The sequence below is a fragment of the Sarcophilus harrisii genome, chromosome 5 (assembly GCF_902635505.1).
Source record: "Sarcophilus harrisii chromosome 5, mSarHar1.11, whole genome shotgun sequence".
Taxonomy (NCBI): domain Eukaryota; kingdom Metazoa; phylum Chordata; class Mammalia; order Dasyuromorphia; family Dasyuridae; genus Sarcophilus; species Sarcophilus harrisii.
This window is the reverse complement of record NC_045430.1, coordinates 159427060-159450339: the sequence shown is the minus strand read 5'-3', so window position 1 is coordinate 159450339 and position 23280 is coordinate 159427060. Positions and strand designations below refer to the sequence as shown.

The following is a 23280-nucleotide window of genomic DNA, read 5'->3' as shown; positions in this document are numbered from 1 at the left end:
TCAAATATAAGATGTTAAGGACTGCACTAGATTAGTGATGGAGTCAGAGGAGAAAAGAGAGATACCTGAGAGATTTTATGAGGTAGAATCCACAAGACTTGGCAACAGATTGGATATGGAGAGTGAGAAAATGTTGAGGATATGATTAGGTTGCTAGCTTGGGTGAAGGGAAGGATTATGGTGCCCTCTACAATAATAAATAGGATTTGGGGAGAAAAATAATTAAGTTTTGGACTATATTATTAATAGAATCATACTCAAGAAAATAGGGTTCAAGATAATTTTCAGATGAAGAAATTGAAACTATTTGTAGCCACATGAAAAGGTACTCCAAATCACTATTGAACAGAGAAAGGCAAATTAAGACAACTTTGAGATGTCACTACACACCTGTAGATTGGCTGAGATGACAGGAAAAGATAATGATGAATGTTGGAGGAGATGTGGGAAAACTGGGACACTGATACATTCTTAGTGTAACTGTGAACAGCTCCAACCATTCTGGAGAGCGATTTGGAACTATGCTCAAAAAGTTATCAAACTGTGCATATCCTTTGATCCAGCAGTGCTACTACTGGGCTTATATCCCAAAGAGATCTTAAAGGAGGGAAAGGGATACATGTGCAAAAATGTTTGTGCCAGCCCTGTTTGTAGAGGCAAGAAACTGGAAACTGAGTGAATGCCCATCAGTTGGAGAATGGCTGAATAAATTATGGTATACAAATGCTATGGAATACTATTGTTCTGTAAGAAACGACCAACAGGATGATTTCAGAGAGGTTTGGAGAGACCTACATGAACTGATGCTAAGTGAAATGAGCAGAACCAGGAGATCATTATACATGGCAGCAACAAGACTATACAATGATCAATTCTGATGGATGTGGCTCTCTTCAACATTGAGATGATTTGAACCAGTTCCACTTTATCAGTGATGAAGAGAGCCATCTACACCCAGAGAGAGAACCATGGGAACAGAGTGTAGACCACAACATAACATTCTCACTCTCTCTGTTGTTATTTGCTTACATTTTGTTTCCCAGTTTTTCTTTTTCTTCCTTCTTGATTTGATTTTTCTTGTGCAGCAAGATGACTTTATAAATATATATATGTACACATATATTGGATTTAACATGTATTTCAACATATTTAACATGTATTGGACTACCTGACAGCTAGAAGAAGGGGGTGGGAAGAAGGAGGGGAAAATTTGGAACAAAAGGTTTTTCAAGGGTCAATGTTGGAAAAATTACCCATGCATATTTGTAAATAAAAAGTCTTAATTTAAAAAAGAAGAAAAAAAGAAAATTGGGTTCATTGCTTTGTGGTCAAGTACAAGCCTTTTTGGGGGAAATTTCATGCTCAGTGACTTTAGAGGGATGGATGATAAGTAATACTAAATAATAACAATGATAAGAATAAGATTTGTTTAAAGTTTAGCACTTTAAGGTTAGCAAAGTGCCTCAAGAATGTTACCTAATTTTATCCTGACAACAATCCTGCAAGGTAGGTGCTGTTATTATTCCCATTTTAAAAATGAGAAAAGGGAGGCAAACAGATTAAATGGCTTGCCCAAAGGCTATATTTAAACTCACATCATTCTGAATCCAGACTCAAGGCTCTATCTACTATATCACTCAGCTATTTAATAGCAAACAACTCCATAAGTATGACTTTCACAAAATGCTACAAATATCCTTATTGTAAGACATTTGGTCAATATATAAGGCAAATTGCTTTTTCATCTTTAAAGTAATAAGCCATCCAAGTTATTAATTTTTGCCCATTTGGATTGAAGTAAAATAAGCTTCCTTGAGAAATTTATCTGGCAGAATTTTAGTCAGTAGGATTTGATTTGGCACTATTTCCTTTCCATTTAGTTAATATTCTACTCTTGTCTTTATTTCCTTTTCCATCTTTATAATAATTAAATACTTCAAAATTTTATTTTAATTTTTATTAATTTTCTCTCTTCCAATGCAAAGGACAACTCCTCCATATCTCAATTGATGAAATTAGGAACCTCAAAAACATTGACAGTCATAATTGCCTCTAAAAAATTAATGATGTTATTGTCTCTAAAAATTATCACTATGAACTGGCCTTAGGATGATGAGCTTTTCTTCACTTATCATGGTTGCTCTTCTTTTAACAAACACTGCTTAGATTTGAAAGTTCCAGTTTGGTAGGATCTGTAGGAGCTTATGCTCTTCTGTTAAAAGATATGCAATCTTTGAGAAGTAACATCACAATGAGACATCAAATTCATAATTATAATATCTAGTATTCATGCAGGACTTCAAGGTCTACAAAATACAAAATATAATATACACATAGAAAATTCTATGTTTGCATAAGATATATATATGCAAATATGTATGCATATATGTACATATAAATGTGTATATATAAGATATCATTTGATCTTCACAGAAACCACATGAAGTAGGTACTATTATTATTAACATTTTAAAGGAGAGGAAATAGAGGCTTAAAGAAATTAAATGATGACCAAATTTATACATCTCCTAAGAATCTGAGGCAGAATTCAAAGCCAGGTCTTCCTGTCTCCAATCCAACACTTTGTCCAATATGCCACTTAGTTGCCAAAATTTTATTGGTGGTCCCCTTTCATAGAAAAGCACAGAACAAATCTTAAGTATTAGAATATCAGGAGTTGGTGTAAATAATCAGATAAAGCTTTGCTTCTCACTCCCATTCATTATGTTCATACCTTGTTGCAGAAAATGATAAATCATTGTTGATGCAAACATTGATCATAATAGAAATGCTTTCTCAAAAATGCTGAATCTGAGTTTCAATGGATATTTTATTCTTCAAAGACTAAAACCGGTGATTTATTTGGTTAATGGAAAAAAACCCAGGAAAGAGGAGATATGTGTTCTAGTCCTGATTTTGTCTATAACTAACTGCATGAACCCAGGCAATTTCATTCAATTCAATTACATTTGAAAAACATATAGGAAGAGTCCACTATGTATAATGAATTGGTTTTTAAAATCATTTAAAAACCTTTTTAAAATCATTATTTTTCTATCAATAGAATATTGTCCTGTTTTTTTTTTTTTTTTTTAAGTTTAGTCAATCAAAATTAACAAATTGGTACTGATTATGCAAGCCTTATTCTTCACCTATCTCTCATGAGATATGTTTCACCCTTGGTCCTTTAAAGGAGTGATCAGATCCTTTACTGGTCAGAGTTCAACATTTTTTCAAGGCTATTTTCTTTTGATAACTGTAGTCATCATGTAAATTGTACTTCTGGATCTACTTGCTTTTCTTCGTAGCAGCAATTTATAAATTCGTCCCAACTTTCTCTGAATTCTTCACAATTGTCATTTTTCAAAACCATAGGATAAAATTCAATCATATGCCATAATTTGTTGAACCATTATCTATTCAAAAAGCAATCAAAAACACTGGGTAATAGGGCATATATACTTTTGTAACTTTTTATTGTAATTCTAAATTGTTTTATAGAATGGTTGGGCAAATTTATAGTTCTACAAAGAGTGTATTAGTATGTCCTTTTTTTATCTAGAATTCTTCCAACATTTTGTCCTTTGGTTGTATTTGGCTGAGACAGAATCTCAGAGTTTTTTTAATTTTTAAAATTTACTTAAATTTTTAATACAAAATAGAAAAAAAGGGGAAAAAAGCATTGCCATGTGTACAACAAAACATAAGAGAAGATTCAAAATACAAAGCAATAGATTTCCATTTCAAAATAGCCTACATAGTAAATACTACTCAAAAGTATTTGAGTGTTTTCACGCTGGCCATATTTTCTTTGCTTCCTTGTTAAGTTTTCTTTTTCTCTGCTAGACATTTTTTACTTTATACTTTTCCCCTCTTCCACCCCCCAAAAGGCTATAATTAAGAATAGATATGTGTGTATGTGTACATACACACAATACATATATAAATAGATATCTATAATCATATATACATCTAAAAATATATACATTCACATATATCTATGCAAGACTGTACCATGCATGTTTGGTACTATGTTTCTCTAATGGTAGATAACATTTTCCTTCATATATCCAAGTCTTTCCTCTCAGAGATATTTTAATTCCAGTGCATTATGTTAGAAGTAAAAGGAGATGTCTGCAAAGCAGTTTGCAGACATTAAAATATTATGTGTTTTTTTAACTCCATAACTCTGTATTATAATTATTGTTGTTATATTATTGAAAGTATCAACAGTGTGCTGGAGTGGGAGCTGCCTGTTTAATTTTCAATGTAAACATTTACAACTTGGAAATAGGCAAATATTACAAATCAGGGCTTGGTTTATTGCTTTGATTATTGTCTAGGCTTTAAAAAAAGTGATGGAGAAAATGCTAAAAATGAAAGTTAAACTTGGAAAGTGTGAACTGCATACATTTTCTCCATAGTTGTTATATACTTAGAAGTGCAGTCTGGGGAATGGGATGATGGATAAATAGGTGACTTTAAAATTAAGACTTAGATTCAGGTCCTGTCTCGGACATTAGCTATGATCATTGCTAGGGGAAATCTTTTTTTATATTTACCAGATATTCCCTATAACAATGAAATCATAGGCTCACTCCAAAAATTGTGTTATTATTACTTTGGAATTCAAATGCAGATTTGAAATAGTGATCTACACAATGCTCTTAATTTTAGCACAATCATTACTTAACCCTTTCTAGTATTACTTTTCAAGTTTATTGATCTTTTCTCATTCTGTGCATACGCAAATTCATATTTTCTTTCAAATCTATCTCCTTCCTTTATGTCACTTTCTTATATCCAGGACCTGGATCCCTCCTTCTTTCTCAAATTATCATCAATCTTGTGAATATGAGGACCTATTATCATGAAGGCCTTCTGTAACAAGCACTGAATTCCTTATGATGAAATTCCACTAGTAGTCCTTTGTTCCTTTGGCTTAAGATTTTATCTCTTTACAGAATGCAACTATCTCTGAAAAGAGGAGCTTTTTAATTCTCATTAGTCATTTAATGACTTTTTGGCATGAATTCTTTTACATACTCGTATAAATCATCAGAGATCCACTAATCTAACCATTTAGATGAGAAAAATGAGGCTTAGAGAGTAGAAGAATGTTACATAGATTTAATAAATGGTAAAGTTGAAATTCAATCCCAGGTCTTCTACCTTCAAACTTCAAATCTAGCACCCTTTCCTCTGTACAGGCATAGTATTTCTGAGCAGGAGCTTTTTTTCCAATAATATTTTATTTTTCCAAATACATGCAAAAATATTTTTCAATATTCACCTCTATAAAACCTTGCAAAATTTTCTCCCTTCCTCCTTCTCAAGATAGTAAACAATTCAGTAAAGATTAATCATATACAATTCTTCTAAACATATTTCCATATTTGTCATTTTGTGCAAGAAAAGTCAGATGAAAAGGGAAAAAAAATGCGAAAGGGGAAAAAACAAGCAAACAACAATAACAAAAAAGGTGAAAATACTATGTTTTGATCCACATTCAGTCTCCATAGTCCTCTCCTTGCACTTTCCATCCCAAGTTTATTGGAATTGCCTTAACTACCATATTGCTGAAAAGAGCCAAGTCTATCACAGTTGATCATCATATAATCTTGTTGCTACTATGTACAATGTTCTTTTAGTTTTGCTCACTTCACTCAGCATCAGTTCATATAAGTCTTTCCAGGCTTTTCTGAAATCAGCCTTGAGCAGAAGGTTTTAATGGAATGAAACATGGGTAGATAAACTGTATTCTTGAGGGGTATGGAAGCAAAAATGGGTGCTACTAGGGGGAGAAGTGTCAGAGATAAATATTGCCTACTTCCTTTTGCCCAAGACTGTCATGACCTTTAGTTACCTTTTTGTTATTGTGTCATTTTCAGTTATGTCTGACTCTATGACCTATTTGGGATCTTCTTTCCAAAGACATTAGAGTGTTTTGTCATTTCTTTATCCAACTCATTTAACAGATGAGGAAACTGAGGCAAACAGAGTTAGGTGGCATAAGGATCTGAAGCTGTATTTGAACTCACAAAGATGAGTCTTCCTATCTCCAGGATCAGGGCTCTCTCCATTGCACCACTAAGTGCCCCTTTAGCTTCCTATTATTGCCAAATAATAACCTTTTCTCCTTAGTCTTTTCTAAAGTCATGTCAACTGTTTAGATTTAATTGAACAAGTAATTTAATTTTTAAAAATCAATAGAACTTGAGCTTTCCATTCCAAATGACCAGATGTATTGTGTAAACAAGTAGATATCTTCTAACCCTGAGCTGGATTATGAAGTGCTTATGTTTTTGTTTTTACTTTCCATCATTGGGTTTCCTTTGCTTGATTTCTAGTGTATGCTTTATGTATTTTATTTAATTTCTAGTATTCCCATGTATATTTGTTGTTACATCTTCAAGTTTTTTACACTATATATATATATGTGTACATCAACACTCTCTGTTTTAAATTGTAAGTTTATAGAGCAGAAACACTGCATCTACTTAAAGTTCTTGATATTATAATCAGTAGAGAACAATACACAGGTGGATCCCTAATGAATGTTTTCCAAAAATGAGCTAAAAGGAAGCTCTATTCCATTTGATTTGAATGCTTTTCAAAAGCAGAAGCATTTAAAGACCTAAGAAAAATGATTGATAACATTTTGGTTTTAGAAACAGTGAAAGGAATCTTTGAAATGCTATTGTTTTTCTATTACAAATGGAATTATAAGTTTTGTTAAGGGAATGAAGAGGAAGCTGGAGCTATTAAAAGATGCTTAATAGTTCACATTTTGAAAAGAGGAGAACTCATGTATGTGAATGAGTTTGGAGTCACATTTGCAAAACTGAGACTTTTTACCTATTTACTGTCTTTATTTTTTAAAATGTAGCAGATTTAATGCACGAATAGGGCAACTATTATTTTTCTTTGTGAAAATGCTAATAAAGTACTCCCATTTCCTATTTTTTTTTTTGTGACCATCAGATGTATTCAATTCTTCACTTCAAGCTAAAGCTAAAAACCACAGAGCTATCTGAATACTATAAAAAGCTAGTCCAGCATGAGGAAAAGGGAAAGTTCAACAGTTCTTTTATAATTTGATGCACTATAAATAAACCACATGATTCCAAGGCCAAAAATTTGACATTGAAGATAAAGCCATTCAACTTGTTTGTCTACACTGGACAAATCAATCAGTCAACTCTTCCATCTCTTTGCTTTGCTTTGATTGGCAGATGTAGTCTTATATGAATGTAGAATTTTTCACTGGAAAAACCCCCAGCAGAATGGGAATTCAGCTATAACTCTACAAAGAAAACTCTTTATGCAATCCTATATTCCTTATGGATTTACTAAAGATACTGCTTCACATAAGCCCATGAGACTTAATTTACTAGATACACTAAAATTTTCTGACTGGGTGTGATTTTGAGACTTTGAAAAATCACCCTGAAAATATATCGATGGAAGGTTAAGTTTAAACCAAAAAGGAGACTTGTATATTTTAAGTCCAGATCTCAAGTGAGAAGAGGAAGGAAGTATATCTAAAATATTCCTTTACATAAGAAAATGTAAACTTTCATATGAGAGGTCTGAAGTCTCAGTTATAAAATTAGCCTATGGCAATACATATATAAATTCTTTCAAATGAGTATATATTTGGCTGCCTCCTTCAATTTTTAGTTAGCTTGTTTTTTTCAAGAGAGTTAATGTAACATTGGGTCAAATGGGAAAGAAAAAAAAATTAACAATTGTGTTAGAAAACAATTCCTACAATCACAAATGGACTGGCAGTTCATAAATCTTTATCATTAAAAACATAGAGAAAAATATTCTCACTTGTGAAGATTAAATCTATGACTAATGATTTATATCTGCTTTTTGTTATAATTAGATAAATTTTATAATAAAGTTTCATCATTTATAAATATTGCATTGTAATATTTTTTCTGTCATTGCTTTTGTACCCATAAAATGACCATGTAATTTTAAAAGAATAATCTGATTTTGAAAAATATTTAAAAGAGTACAGTGAAATTTGTAAGATTGAAGAGTATTTACATAGTTATTGTAAAATTTTAACTCTCACATAGTAAAATATATTTCTTAAAGACTCAATCTCAGAATAATACCTAACAGGTTTTTTTTTTCTCAATTTAGCAGCAAAGAAGAATCAGAAATATTAGAGAATAACTGTAATAATTCAAGGACTACAGGTACCATTTCTTTTTAATTCCTAACAAAAAAAAAATCTATTTCTTACAGTTATAACCTATAGCAGGAAGAAAAATTTTTATACAGGTATAATTATACTCACTTTTCAGATACCTCTCTCCCAACAATCATTTTTTCTCATGAAGATAAGGAAGACATGGAAGCCAATAGTCAAAATGTAAAAGATGTAAACAAGGAATATGATGAGCACAGCAAAAAAGAATTAGAGCTGATGGTAAGTAGTCTGTTTGCCACAGTATTAGAGGATATGAAACCATTTATGCTTCAAAGATGGCAAAATGTCTCCTTTTCATTATCACTGACTAATGTAATTTACAAATGTGAAAACATGGTCTGTGCTGTCATTGCATCTCTATCTTGATCAAAAAGACACTTTGATTTCATTAGGTTGCTTTCACTCTTTGTAGCCTTAAAAGAAATGACTTTTATTTCTTATCTCTTTTCCAATGACTCTAAATAATAGTTTTTAGGAATCATAGAAAAGATAGCCCAATATTGATGTCTAATCCTAAATATTCTCACAAGTATAAATTCTTCCCTTGTAAAAATGAAGGGGTTGAATGAGATACTCTCTGTAGGATCCCTTCGAGTTCTAACAACCTAGAATTCTTTTAGTTTCATGGTATTCCTTTATTTACTTTTTTCCTCATGAGACTGTCAATGGTTTACATTGCTGTAAGTATTGAATTGCCCAGCAGGAACAAGAGAGTCTTTTGCTATAATTTTTAAATAAGAAAAAATTCTATAGCATCCAATTTAGTATTAAATTTGTTATCATAAATTTCACACCCGGTGAACATTCAATCCATTTAGATTTTTTTTTTTGATGGTTTAACTTAACGTTTTTCATCACAAAGGGAGAAATAGCAGTAAATGAGTCACATAATGCAATTTATCCTTACCAGGGTCTAGTTTGAGCTCAGAGCTTTGGAATACGTGGATTCATAATAATCTAAGATTAAAATGACTTTTGCCTCTTCAAGTGTCAGTGCCGAAGCAGGAAAGAAATAGAGCTCATCTCTTTTCCCCTTCCCCCGCCTAGCACTACCTTTTCTAGAGTGATATGGAGGATGCATCACAAAAGTATGCAATTTACTTTGCTCCAACTTTAAGTAACTACAAAGTTGTCACCCATTGTGAGAATTCTCACCAGCTGAAAGTTAACATTGCCATTTTTTTTCAAACCACAGAATATAATGAAAGGACCCTGAAAAATCACATACTCCACCAATGCACCTCATTACAATGAGCAGGCTCAAATATAAAAGTTTGTTTAGAAGTCACTGAGATTGTACGTCCAATAAATGAACAGGGAACGGTAATTTAGATGCTAATTTGCACCATGCCGATGTTAATGCATAAAACAATGAAGCTCTATAATAGATGGAAATACAACCAAATCTGTGAAACCCACAGGCATTGGCTTGCAAGACAGCTGTGCAGTTGACAAGTAACATGAGCCTTATGTGAGAAGAAGGGGAAATCGTAAGATTTGCATATAATTATTGAGATCATGCAAATGTCAGTTATGAGGAGAAAAAAAAAAACACAGGCATCTCACTGTTAAATCCTGACAGTTGGCATCACTGAAGAGCTCAAATACATTTGAGTACCAGTTGGCAGAGGGTCATTAAAACAGAATTTGCAGAGACATTAACTCCCTCACTTTTCTTTGAGTGACGTTTTGCTATTAATAGTTTGCAGAGGCTTTGCAGAAAACATATTAATAAGAGAAACTGTAATGGGGGCACCTACAGCAAGTGTAAATGTAGCAAGGGGCACCCAGGAAGCTACTCTCTAATTGATTAGCATGGAGCTATCAATGTGTATATCCTAAGTGAGGAGAGAGAGCAATGACAAGCAAGAACAGTTGAATAATATAATGTGATATTTGGAGTCTGGGAAGGTGAGTGATTAGTTTTTGGCCTTTTCCTTAGTAATCTCATCCCCAAATCATACTTTAGCAGGATTCCCACCAAAAAACATCCTGCTTCGAAGCCTATAAGAAAACCTATAAATGAAATGAAGTAATGGGACTGTGCCTGGAACTTACTAGCTGGGCAAATGAAACCTACTTAATTCATTGTGCATGTTTTCAAAAGCTCTTTTGGTCACTATTTTCTTCTTTTTTTTCCCCCCAAAGCTAAATCAGTACTCAGTAAGAACTAGAAGTCCTTCTACCAGAGATGAAAGTTCATTTACAACAGAGTCAGTTAATTTTTCAAATACATCTGAAGAATTTGAGAATCAGCAAACCCTCGGTGAGATAAGCAGAGACTTGCTCAGGAGGCCTTTGTCTCCCAGTTCATCAACAGAAAATCCCTTAAAGGGAGAATTATACAGCAACCCAAAGTATTCCTTGAGAAATGAAGTTAGTCACCAACTGGCAGAGGACCTTCCTTCAGGTCTAGCAAAGAGCAGCAAACCATCATTGACGTACACTGATAGTGGTGAGACTGCTCCATCACTTGGAAGTCTCCTTATAAGGCAACAGGATGAACATTCTTCTTTTCTGGATGAATCAGAAAGTCAAGGAATAAAATGGGTGGATAATTCAAAAAGTAAAAGTGAGGGTACAATGGGAAGTGAGATGGTGGAGAGACCATTTACCAGCCAGGGGAAGGCTCATACCTACAAAAAGTCCCATGAAATGACAGTGGAAACAGTTTCTTCACAGGATGACAAAGTAGTGCCATTAGGTCCCAGAGGCATGGAAGTACTGGATGATAATGCCAATCCAGCTGAAGAGGGTCACAAACTGCAAACATCTAGTCCAACTGCATATTTGCCTTTGGCAGGCAATGCTGATCAAGGCAAAGGAGAAAGAACTAAGATGATTGAAGCCAAAGACTGGGAATGTCCAACAAGAGAGTCTCTTGCTTATATACCTGCCCGTATGAATGCTTCCAAAGAATGTCCCGTTACAGAAAAGAGAGCTTCTAGAAAAGGGCGTAGGAACATTAAAGAAAAAGAGGAACAAAGAATCAAGTTTGGCATTAGTGAAAGGCAAAATGAAAATGTGCTGTCTACCTCAACAGACCATCAAGAGAGAAGAGGGCATCCTGAAACTGGTGTTAACATGAGTCAAGCTAGTAATAATTCCTTTCATGACTCTCAGAGCAAAGTAAATGAGATCTGTGCTAGCTCCTGTGACTTGCCACCCAGAGCTGCTAGATCAAATTCTCTCAGAACTGATTTAGCTAGCCCCAAAGATGGGTTTACAGCCCAAAGGAGTGAGCTAGTGAATTCAGAAGACACCACTCCAGAAAGAATGCATGGCCAAGTTTGCTCATCAGAAAATGGAAATGTCTTGCAAACTGATCAGTATCTTCCCCGGGTTCAAAGAGAGAAATCAGATAGAAATATTTCTGACGATCGGAATAAGATTGCATGTGGAAATCCAAGTTGGAACATTCTGGAAAGTCAGGTAGTTTTAAGAGAGGGTAAGACAAATAGAACAGAACAGATCAAGGAACAAGCAGATGGTGAAGACAAGTGGGAAATAAGAGATAATACAAGGAACCTGAATGTTACTCCTACAGAAGAATTGTTTACCTGCCAAGAAACAGTGAGATGTGAACTGTCTTCTGTAGCTGATCATGGTATTACCGAGAAAGCAGAAGCAGGTACAGCTTATATAATTAAGACAACATCAGAAAGTACTCTAGAAAGCATGTCTGCTAGAGAAAAAGCAATAATTGCTAAGCTACCTCAAGAGACTTCTCTAAGTGACAGGCCCACTGAGGAAAGGGAAACAGCGTTTGATCCACATGAAGGGAGAAATGATGATTCACATTATACCCTTTGTCATCGGGATTCAGTGGATGTAATCTATGACATTGACTTTGAAAAGAAATCACATTTAGGTATTTATAATGTACACATAGATGAAACACGAAAGGAAGAAACTATGTCTCAGTGCAATTCAGGGGAAATACTTGACAGGGCAGAGCATGGCATTAGAAATATTGCAATTGCAGGAGAATCTCGGCAGGTCACTTCTGAGAATGGAAAAGCAAGCTCAGAACTGGATTTCTATTCAGTACAGTTAGCTACTGTTCCAAAAATTTTAAAGAAAAATATATATCATGCAGAGGCCCAAAGTCTCCCTCAGAAGAATGCTGATTTGGTTGCTCTTGCTCATCAAAGCTTCAATTCTGAAAGAAACATATGTCCTCAAAATGGCACTTCTGTTTCCATTTGTCCTAATAAAACTCAATACAATGAGGAAGCATTCAGTACAGATTATCCAGTGACTGCCATGTCAATCAAGTCCGTTTCTACTACATCAGAGTTCAAACATGACCCCTACAGTGAAGTCCAGTATATTAAGAAAAACCAATATCCTGGGCCTGTACCTCAAGAATATAGCAAGAGTTCAGGCATATTGACTTCCACTGATGGGAGAGAAAGGTTCCTAGATGAAAGTTCCCAACAAGCAGAAAATAACATGGAGAAGTCTTTAGGGCCAATGATTTTAATCAGTGAGCCTGTTGAGGAGATAGAAGAAACAAGTTGTGAAACTGCTGAATTAATAAACTACGGACAAGAATTAGCCTCCCCGGGTTTCAAGCCAGGTAACAGGTCTGATTCCTCCAATCTCCCTGTCCAGGACAACCAAACTCTGGCCACTGAGTCAAAATACAGCTCTAAAATATCCTATTTCCTCTTGTTCATTCTGTTTCTCCTAACAACCTACTATTTTGACTTAATGATTAGCTTGGTCTTCTACCTTTTTTCTCTGTACTGGCTATCTTGGGAAGGAGGGCGACCTCAAGAACCTGTCAAAAAGAAGTAACCACAAAGATTTTAATATTCACTTAAAATTTAAACTATTATGCCCCAAACATTTTGATTGTTAAAAGGGAATATTCATCGTTCAAAGAACCAGTGCAGTTTTTCTCTTGAAGGATCGGTTTAAAAAGGGATGCATATGAAGTTCACTCCTTCATATAAGTAATTATTCTATATAGGACCATTATGTTTGGATCATTAAATACCTATATGAATATGAGATCTGAAGCACGTCAAGTTAAAATTAGGTACAGCTGTTGCTCCTTAGCAGGCTATGAAGATGCAATGCTTCATGTCTCCTCACTACTTAAAGTGCCATTTTCTTGCATTCATTTCTTTTACAATAAAGCTTCAACCCCCTCCCCCATCAAGGCTTTACACAATAGTTTAAAAAATATTTAAAACAAAGCCAATCATAAGAGGACTTTTAAAATCCCTCAGTACTGGCCATACAATTTTTGTATTTCCCACATGTGTTGGTATTATTTCCTAGAAATTATTTGCTGGGAGAGCAAATAGTTCTTTTCATTTCCATTTCATTGTATAAAGACATTATCTGCATATTGGGAAACAGAGCTCAAGCACCATAAATACAAGTTTGTACATGCCAAATTTTGGCAAAATAAAAGTAGATACTTCCATACCACAAAGGTAATAAAGATTGAAACAATGGGTAGCTTAAAACTCAATTCCACAAAACTTTTTTGGGTGAGTGTTTTTCCTTTTTTTTTTTTTTTAAATATTGTAAAGTAGATTGTGGCACAACTGAATAATTTCATTGACAAGATTCTATTTGAGATAAAAAATTTGAATTCATTTTTTCAAAAGCATTACTTTGGAAAGCATTTGTACCTATGAAGCATAAAGCATTAAATAATAATTAAAAAAAAAGAACTTCTGGTACTTGGTACATTTAGATGTGATTTCTTTTTCTTTAAACAAAAAAAGGTAAAACCAAGATTTTAATTCATTTTCATTTTAAACATTAAAAATTTCTAAAAGCAAATCAACATTTTTCTATACACAAAAACCCAACCATTAAACACTAGTTACATTCATAACTTCTAATTTATTAGCTTGCTAAGGTGATAAAACATTTTAAAGTTGATAATAATCAGTTGTAAGAATATACTCAATAGGAAATAAACTTCTGATACAGAGGTAACTGGCAGCATCTATTATTATATATAGTTAATTTTATGGAATAGTGGGAGTTGATTATTTTATCACGTGGAAATAACATAAAAATTTTGATGGTATGTTTTACTTTGGACACCCTATGGAGTCTCTCCCAAGTGGTAAACAGTGAATGTTTGATTTTATTTAGTTACTACTAGAGACCATGAAAGAGACTCCATATCACTTATTCTATCTGTTGCACTTTTTTCATCTCTTTATCTCAGAGATTCATCCTCAGAGATAATAGCAACATACCTCATCTCATGAAAATGATAACACAAAAATCAAAAGTTGCACATAAAGCTATATGCATCTAAGAACTATTTCTTAAACTTCATTTTATATATCATAATGAAAACTCTGGATGCATTGTATAAAGAGAAAATTATGATAAATTTAGTTTTAGCTAATTCTCATGCAAAAGGAGAATATATTTTTCTCTCTTCATGTTAGATAATTTCAGATACCTTACTTGTTCCAGATTATATGATTCCATGCATATCAAATACCATTCAGACTAGATGGCTGACATTAGTTTTTTAGACTAACATATATAAACATTCTGAGATAGAACTCGGGGCAAATATTTGATTGTTTGAGCTAGTATATTTTAATTTAAATACAAGTGGAATACTGTAGGCAATATCTAGAATATTATCTCTAAAACTGCTAGGTTGATAATTTTGTTGACAGGTTTATACAAAGTTTGGAGAAACAGTGTAGTTAATAATAGCATTTCTTCAGGTCTTAATGGTATGATTTTTGCATTCTACCTTTAAGGGTTTTAGTGAATATGTCATATCTTATTATTGCAAAACAAAATACTATATTGCTTTATTGAACATAGGTGCCTGGACTACAACTATGCATTTAAAAGAACAAACTTTACTGCCTATATTTGATTTTTGATAACATTTACTTTCAAAATTATCTCAATATTTATTTGTAGTATGATATTAGCAACCTCCATAGGATGGAAAAATATTCAGTTGTATATTTATCTGAGTGCAGTGAAAAAATTGGTACCAGGTTTAGGCACTGACTTTCCCACTGTTTCTTATGGAGCAGTTTTCATATAAAGAATGAAATAAAGTGATAATTCCTTGGGGAAATCTTGATAGGTAGGTAGAAAGATAGATTTAGGCAAATCTGTTTTGGTCGCACCACTATATTAAATAGGAAAAATGGCATGCAGTGAATACTAGCAGATCTTCACTTATCCAAGATCTGTCCTTGATTAACATGGCAGGTGTAATCTTTACAAGTATCATTGCCATCAATATCCATCCCTATGCATTTGTTGAGTATTCAAAGGGTTTGTGGCATTGTAGTAAGCAAAGTGAAGTGAATCACATGTCTATTGCCTGAATTGTGTAAGAAATATGAATTGTTCAGCCTTCATATTCCATCTTGCCCAGTCTGCTGGCTATAAGTAAGAAAGAAAATTCTAAAAATTAACTAGCAGAATGAGCTATGCCACTAGTAAAAATAATTGGTTTAGAAATTCAAATTTGTATAAGCCATCCCAATCCTTTTCAGTAGATTCCTTTTGTAAAAAAAAAAAAAAAAAAACAAAAAAAAAACAACAACAACAAAAAACAAAAAAAGTAAGTCCATAGAATTGTTCCCATCAGAATTTCAAAAGCACAGAGAAAGGACAATCTCATCTCCTTGTTTGTAACTTTTAAGAAATCTCAGGAATGCATAAAAAGGCATTGCCTCTTTTCTGAGAGAATACCATGACCTCACTTGAACAACTTCTCTCTCAAAGAGACAGATTGTTCTACAAATTCTTTTTCTTCTTCTTCTTGAAGAAATCAAGACCCATATTGACAAATCCATCACTGTAATCTTGTTGAATATTGTTACCTCCTTCTCAGTTATCAGGCTGGCTGACTGGGTCATAGTCCTCACTCTTAAAGAAAAACAAAAATGACTGGAACCAAGAGTCAACTATTACCTCAAGGACCAACCCACTCAAGTATTTTGTATAGTGCTTTACTACTTCACTAAATGCTTTACTACAGATCAATACAGTAAATTAAATCTAATGCAACATGGGTTTTCCCGATTATAGGAGTCTGTCTCCTATATAATTATTTGTGAAATCAACCATTCTGGACACTGACTTGGTGAATTGAAGGAATTCTGTGTCTCATATTTAAAGACTGAGTATAAGACCTTGGTGCTTCTTTTTACATATGGATCATACAAGACATAAGTGGATGGGATTAGTGCTCTCTGTCTTCAGGGGATGGACATCTGCTAAGGCTAATATGAATGTACTTACAGACAGGGTTTTTTTAATTGTTATTGTTTTTAATGTCATCCTGTTCTGTTACTATGAGACCATATTCTAGTGTTTCCCTATGATTCTAAAAGAAGGAGATATTGACCTACTATTACTACAACTTCTCTAGCATGAGAAGAACAAATTTAAAAAGTCATTTTAGGTGGAGTGGTAGAGTAGAAAGAGGGCCAAATTAGGAATCAGGAAAAGTGGATTCAAGTCATGCCTCTAAAACATATTTGTGGTGTGACTATTGGACAAATAATTTAGGATTTCAGGTCTTCAGGAAGCTTCTTAATTCTAAAAGTTACTGAGAAAGTTACAGATATCCAGCATTGACATAATAAATATCCACACCAGGAGATTCCTAACTGAAGAAATCACAAGCCATTTCCCTAATGAATTATTAATATGTACCAGGAGGACACTTTCTCCTCATCTATTTAATATTGGCTTGATTGAAAATCTACCATTTCCCCATGACTATCCTTAAACTCCTTCCTATTAGTTTATGTTTTTATTTTGGGAGAAGATAAATGCTTTTAAATGTCATAAGATAGGCAATTATTGAAGCTGTTAAAAATCTTAAAAGGCCCATCATCCTAAGTTTAGCATTTTGCTTGAATGCTTCATTTCATTTTTTCAAAGTAGAAAAAATAAAATATATGACATTTCAACAATGAAAAATTTTCATGCTTCTTTCAATGCATTCACCTCTGATTGCTATATTCATGGAAGGAATCAGTGGCATGGATAATCCATAAGTGTAGACAATTTTTAAAAAATTTATATTTGACTTTGGTGTCCATGACCTAATTGGTTTTGACTATCAATTTAGACTTCTGATGGTGTTTAATTAGGCTATTGTTTAAATGAATTTGCCATTTACAGTCTTGCTCAGCTACACTTATTGAAGTTGCACTCCTCTGCTCCTTAATTCAAACCCTGTAGCAAAAGTAGACTAACAGATCTCCTTGTTCCCAGAATAACCCATGTTTATTTCTTCCTTAGTTCTCTTTTTCATGCTGTCCCCTTTATCTGAAACCTTCTTATCCTTTTTCTATCTAAATTTTAATCATTTTTCAATGTCATTTCCAATTACACCTCTCCAATTACACAATTATAAAACCTTTCTTAACAGTACTCTAACCCACATTGATTTCCCCTTTCCATGAAATCTTATAGTAGTTGATGTTCAAAATACTTATTTGGAAACAATTATATACTCTTTGTAAAGTTATTGTTTATGTCATCTTATTTTCCATAGTAAACTGGAAATTCCTAAAGAGCTTCCAAAGGAGGCAAAGTGTTGGGTACATATGTAGCAGGTGCTCAATAAAATATTTGTTAAAACTAATTAGCAGGAATATTTTTGGTAATGTGAATAATAGTTTAAGAATCCCAATAACTGAAGGGCTCTAAAAGTGAAACAATCTTTGATAACCAATGATCACAGAAGAATACCTCTTGAAGAAAAGAAATCTTGTAGATGTGAGGGGATAACGCTTTGGGAAGATTAATTTATTTTTAAATTATTGTATAAAATTCACCCAAAATCATTAAATTATTTTAGGAAAATATTGTTTAAAAGGTAGAGAGAGATATAGATATAAATATTGGAACTAGACCTGTAATTTAATTTGAAAATGAATTCCCAAGGTGAAGAAACGTCCTTTACCAATACAGATTCATTTCTTCACAACAATTTGCAACTTTAGTTTTCTGCCTGGAGCCCTAAAAAGTTAGTGACTTGTTCAGAGTCACATAGCCAATATGAATCAATGGTAGGAGTTGAACAATGTTTTCATGGCTTCCAGGATATCTCCCTATGCCCTATTCTCCTTTACCCCACTTTTCTCCAATTTTTTAGGAGGAAGGTGACCAAAATAAAAGTGAAAAGATAATTGGGATATACAAATAAAAATGCCATGGGCTACTGGGTGTGGGGAAAAGGGAAATGCTTCGTTCCTTCTGTTCCTCTTAAATATTAAGCAGCTTTTCTTTCTCTTCAACATTCCCAAAGCAGCCACATCCCCTTCATATGCTACAACATACAGATTGCAAATTAGAAGAATAATTCCTTAATTTAGTAGTTAATGTGGAAGTTGATGGTACAAGGAAATGTTTTTTAGACGAAGTAGCTCATTAGCTTTAAAAGCACCAACCATCACAAGGTTTAAAGTGCAAGAAATTCAATCCTAGCAACTGCTGTTATGACCTTTGAAACTGGCTGATCTGGTCAATTTTACACCTGTGCTGTATGTCAACTTTTAAGGCAAGCAAATAGAGCCACAAACAAGGGAACTGAACTGGATTTCTTCTGCACTGATTATCATATTTGTCCACTTTGACCAGAAATTGTTAAATAAATACATCCTAAATAATATAATTAATGGCAATTAAGTAATTAAAAAGACAATTGATTAATGCAAATATGAAGTGTATTCAATGCTGTGTTTAATGTGTAAAATATATTTTAGTTTTAATAGCCTTACTCTAACAGGCTTTGAATTTTATCTTCTCTGTAACTATTTAATCTGTGATGTTTCAAAAGTATTAAATATCTATCTATTAATAAAATTAGTCTTTATTCCCATCTGATTCTACAAAAATTGAAATGATTTCTTTTTATACCTACCTTTAAAGCAACTTTCAAGTAGAAATGTTCAATGACAAGAAATGCAATGAGCTTCAGAAAATGTCAAGGGTATTTGACACTGGTCTCTTATTGTTGTAACACATGTCTTTTTCACCATGATATTCATTAATATGACACATTGGTTAATACGGTTCTGGGTGGAAATAAATTTAAAATTTCCTCAAGACATGCTTTATAAGATACAGAAAGAGACATCTGCTGAGGGAAAGGAAGGAGATGGGTTTATTTCTTTATGATGCTACACAACCCCTTCCCTTTTTTCAATTAGTCAGTTAACCAATGTATACATGCTAGTCACTGTACTGAAGATACAAAGAAAGGCCAAAATCTTTCCCTCAAGGACCTCACATTCTAATGGGGGAGACATTGTGGATATAACTATATGTATACAAGAGATATAGAAAGTCGATGGAAGGCAATCTCTAAATAAAGGCATTTTTTCTTCACTGCTATTTATTTTCCTGTAATGCTTCCCCAGTTTTTTTTTTTTTTTTTCACATGATGTTGTTCAGGAATTAATGCTCTGTGCTCAAAAAGCTGGTGATTTTTCCTGTTTCCTGCTTTTTCCTGTTTCCTAAGAGCTCCCTTGCTCTCTTATATGTCCTCCACTGCTAGACACCAACACCAAGGATATAGTTCTTTCATCTTGAAGAAAAAACACCATTAGGCTGAAGAGATCTGGGTTCTATCCTTCACTTAGTAGCTTCCTCATTGGCTTTATTGGATGAAACACTTCATCCAAATTTATCAGTCCTCAGTTTCTCCATATTTAAAATGGGAAGTAAGTAATCTGGTAAGATTAATACTAAACAAAACATCATGGTTTTAAAGTCTTCAGTCAATGAAGTCTCTCTCAGTCAGCTGTTTAACTTTGTAAAGATTAGAGGTTGTTTTTTGTAAAGGGCTGAAACTCTGACTGGATCAGACAACCAAGCACTTAAGGCTAATTACCAATTGGACAATACTCTATTAGCATATGCTTGGGAAATGGCCCTTCCCATTATTCTGTGCTGGCTTGATCTTTTGGTGTATACAGAGAATTGTAGGAGGGATTAGTGGGTGGAGTAAGACAAGCCAGAGTCACTTTTGCACTAGAGGAGAAGGGAGAGAGTTTGCATCCATCCTCTTCACTTCTATCCCTAAAGACCAAGAATAAAGACCACAAACTTTTGCTTATCCTGACTCCGGCTGATTCTAAGGCATCCAGGTTACTAACTCAATCTTCACAGTTTTTCATGACCCTTCATGGGGGTGGGGAAGAGAAGAGTCAGACAACATAATTTTTAAGGTCTAATAATGTGGTAGAAGAAACTCTAGATTTGTAATCAAAGGACCTGGGTCTGAGACTTGGCTTTGCTATTTAAGAGTCTGATAAAGCTAGGAAACGCATTTAATTTGTCTTAGCCTCAGTTTCTTCATCTTGAAAATAAGGGGAATGAATTAGCCCAATTTCTAAAGGCTTTTTTCCTGTTCTAAACTCAATAATAAAGGACTTGATATTCATTGTAATAGATTGAAAATCCCCGCTCTTAACCACTTAAAACACTTAGGATCTGCTTTTAGCGATTTTATATATGGTTATTTCAAAAAAGTGTTTATAAAAAATAAAATGGTTAGCCAAAGAACATTTGTGAAAACATCACAAAGCAATATTTTATAACTATCTAATGAAATTAAATTAAATCATGGCTTTTACTCAGTAAATACCTCTTCACATATATGCAATAAACTCCTTATGTGAAAAAGTAGGGTTATTTTGTGAAAAAGAACTTTTTTCCTTTCATCATTTATGTGACAATTTTACATTTTATAATGTGAAATTAGCTTCTACTTGCTAACTAAAAAAAAAAAAGTTAAGGAGAAGATATTCACAAAAATATCAGGTTTTCTGAGTTCATACCCAGAGCAGGAAATATTTGAGACAAGTCTTTCCAAGTTAGAAAGGCAGCTAGGATCCCTAAAATAAGGGAATGAAAACCACTTTTACATTCCAAACAAAGTTTTTTACGAAGTAGTTCTCTGGAAATCCTTACAAAGTCTCCAAATCAGAGGGGGCATGGCTTGGGGAGCACTTAAACCAGATAGTTCTAGAAAGGACTGAGGTCTGAGCCCCAGGTTTCACTTAATTAATTCCAATTCATAGGTCATATCAAAGTTCACACCCCCCTTGTTTTTATGGGCTTCTTTTCTGTCACTTCTGTGACCCATCTATCCTTCTACCTCCCTTTCAGATATCATTCAATTCTAGTTCACTGGTCCACCTGTCACACACTGTGTGAAATAAAACTGACAGTCTGACCTTTCAAAAGCAAGGCATCTAGTTTCAGCCCAAGTCTTTTGGAATTAGGCAGAATTATCGACAACTACTTCTGACATTATGTATGTGTTTATGGGAAGGGGTGAAGAATGAAGAAAGAGGCAGAAAGAAAGAAGGCAAGATGGAAGGGTGAAATGTATTCATTTCAATCCTTATTTTTAAAATATATTTGCGTGTATTTGTTATTAAACTTAGTATCATTCTTGATACATTTTAGGTCCTTGACATATGTACTTGCTACATGGTAGTATATTTTATATTAATATACTTACTATATTCATACAGAATGATACATGTAGAATTGTAAGAGATCTTAGAGAGTATCTAGTTCAAGCCCTTTATTTTATTCAGATAAAGAACCTGAGACCTTTTTCCCATGATCACGGTCTACTTGCCTATGGTAGCAAATGGTACAAAGGTGCAAATGGCTTAAACCTGCATTTCAATTCCAGTTCCACCACTCTCCCTACTAAACCATATATATTTTTATTATAGATTTTTATTTACAAGATATATGCATGGGTAATTTTTCAGCATTGACAATTGCAAAACCTTTTGTTCCAATTTTTTTCCTCCTTCTCCCCACCCTCTCCCCCAGATGCCAGGAAGATCAATACATGTTAAATATGTTACAGTATATGTTAAATACAATATCTGTATACATATCCATACAGTTATTTTGCTTCACAAGAAGAATAATGTACAATTAACCTGAGAAAGATAAAAAATGCAAGCAGACAAAAACAGAGAGATTGGAAATACTATGTAATGGTTCACATTCATTTCCCAGAGTTCTTTGCTGGGTGTAGCTGGTTCTATTCATTATTGAACAAATGGAACTGATTTGGTTCATCTCATGGTTGAAGATATCCACTTTCATCAGAATATATCCTCATATAGTATTATTGCTGAAGTGTATAATGATCTTTTGGTCCTGCTCATTTCACTCAGCATCAGTTCATATAAGTCTCTCCAGGTCTTTCTGAAATCATCCTGCTGGTCATTTCTTACAGAACAATAATATTCCATGACATTCATATATCACAATTTATTCAGTCATTTTCCAATTGATGGGTAACCATATTTTTAAAGTGTTTTTTCCTTTTCTTGATTTTCTCACTCTGTATTTGAATCAAGGTCCTCTAATTGTAAATCTAGTGCTCATCTCAACCATACCTCCCATTACTTAAAGGAACAGGTTTTTCTTGGGTATGGGTATCTATCACATTGGCACTTCATATCCTCCATACCTTCTTAGCTGATATCCTATGGCTGAAAGTTTTCAACTGTGGCTGAAAAAAAGATATCATGTGGTAGCTAAATTTTATCACATATGTCACATATCAAACTTTAACACTATATCTAATATGTGTCAAGATTGAAGCTAAGTTCAGACACACACACATATATGCATACAGAGACATATTTTAAAATTGAATTTCAGAGTGATCATACTAAATTTGGTAATAGATGCCCATGGTGCATATTGTCAGAGATACTTTCAAAGTCTTTCTGGCATGGTAGGATATATTTCCTTTGAAACGATTTGTTGGTAACATCTAATAACTTGCTCATGTCTACTATGAACTTCACTATTAACCTCTTAATGATTCTCAATTCTATTTTTACAGAGACTCTAATATTCCATATTGTTCATGACTTACAACTATACAGAAGAATGTATTGAAAGAAGAAAAGTTCCTAAGTGGGTAGTACCAGATTTTAGATTAATAGTTCAATTAGAAGAATTATCATTTACCAGCTTAAGATTCTGGACTTTAGGTATGTTTCTATAAAAAATAAGAA

At 33.5% G+C, this 23280-nt stretch overlaps 1 protein-coding gene across 1 annotated transcript in view; it reads left to right on the top strand.

Annotated features, from left to right (window-relative positions):
- Nucleotides 1–13400, top strand: part of PPP1R3A (protein phosphatase 1 regulatory subunit 3A) — a 67327-nt gene extending 53927 nt beyond the window's left edge. The window contains exons 2-4 of the mRNA XM_031938845.1: nt 8164–8216; nt 8325–8449; nt 10379–13400. Of these exons, the coding sequence (XP_031794705.1) occupies nt 8164–8216; nt 8325–8449; nt 10379–13033 (2833 nt within the window). The 3' untranslated portion in view covers nt 13034–13400. The remainder of the gene's footprint in view (nt 1–8163; nt 8217–8324; nt 8450–10378) is intronic.
- The last annotated feature ends 9880 nt before the right edge of the window (nt 13401–23280 follow it).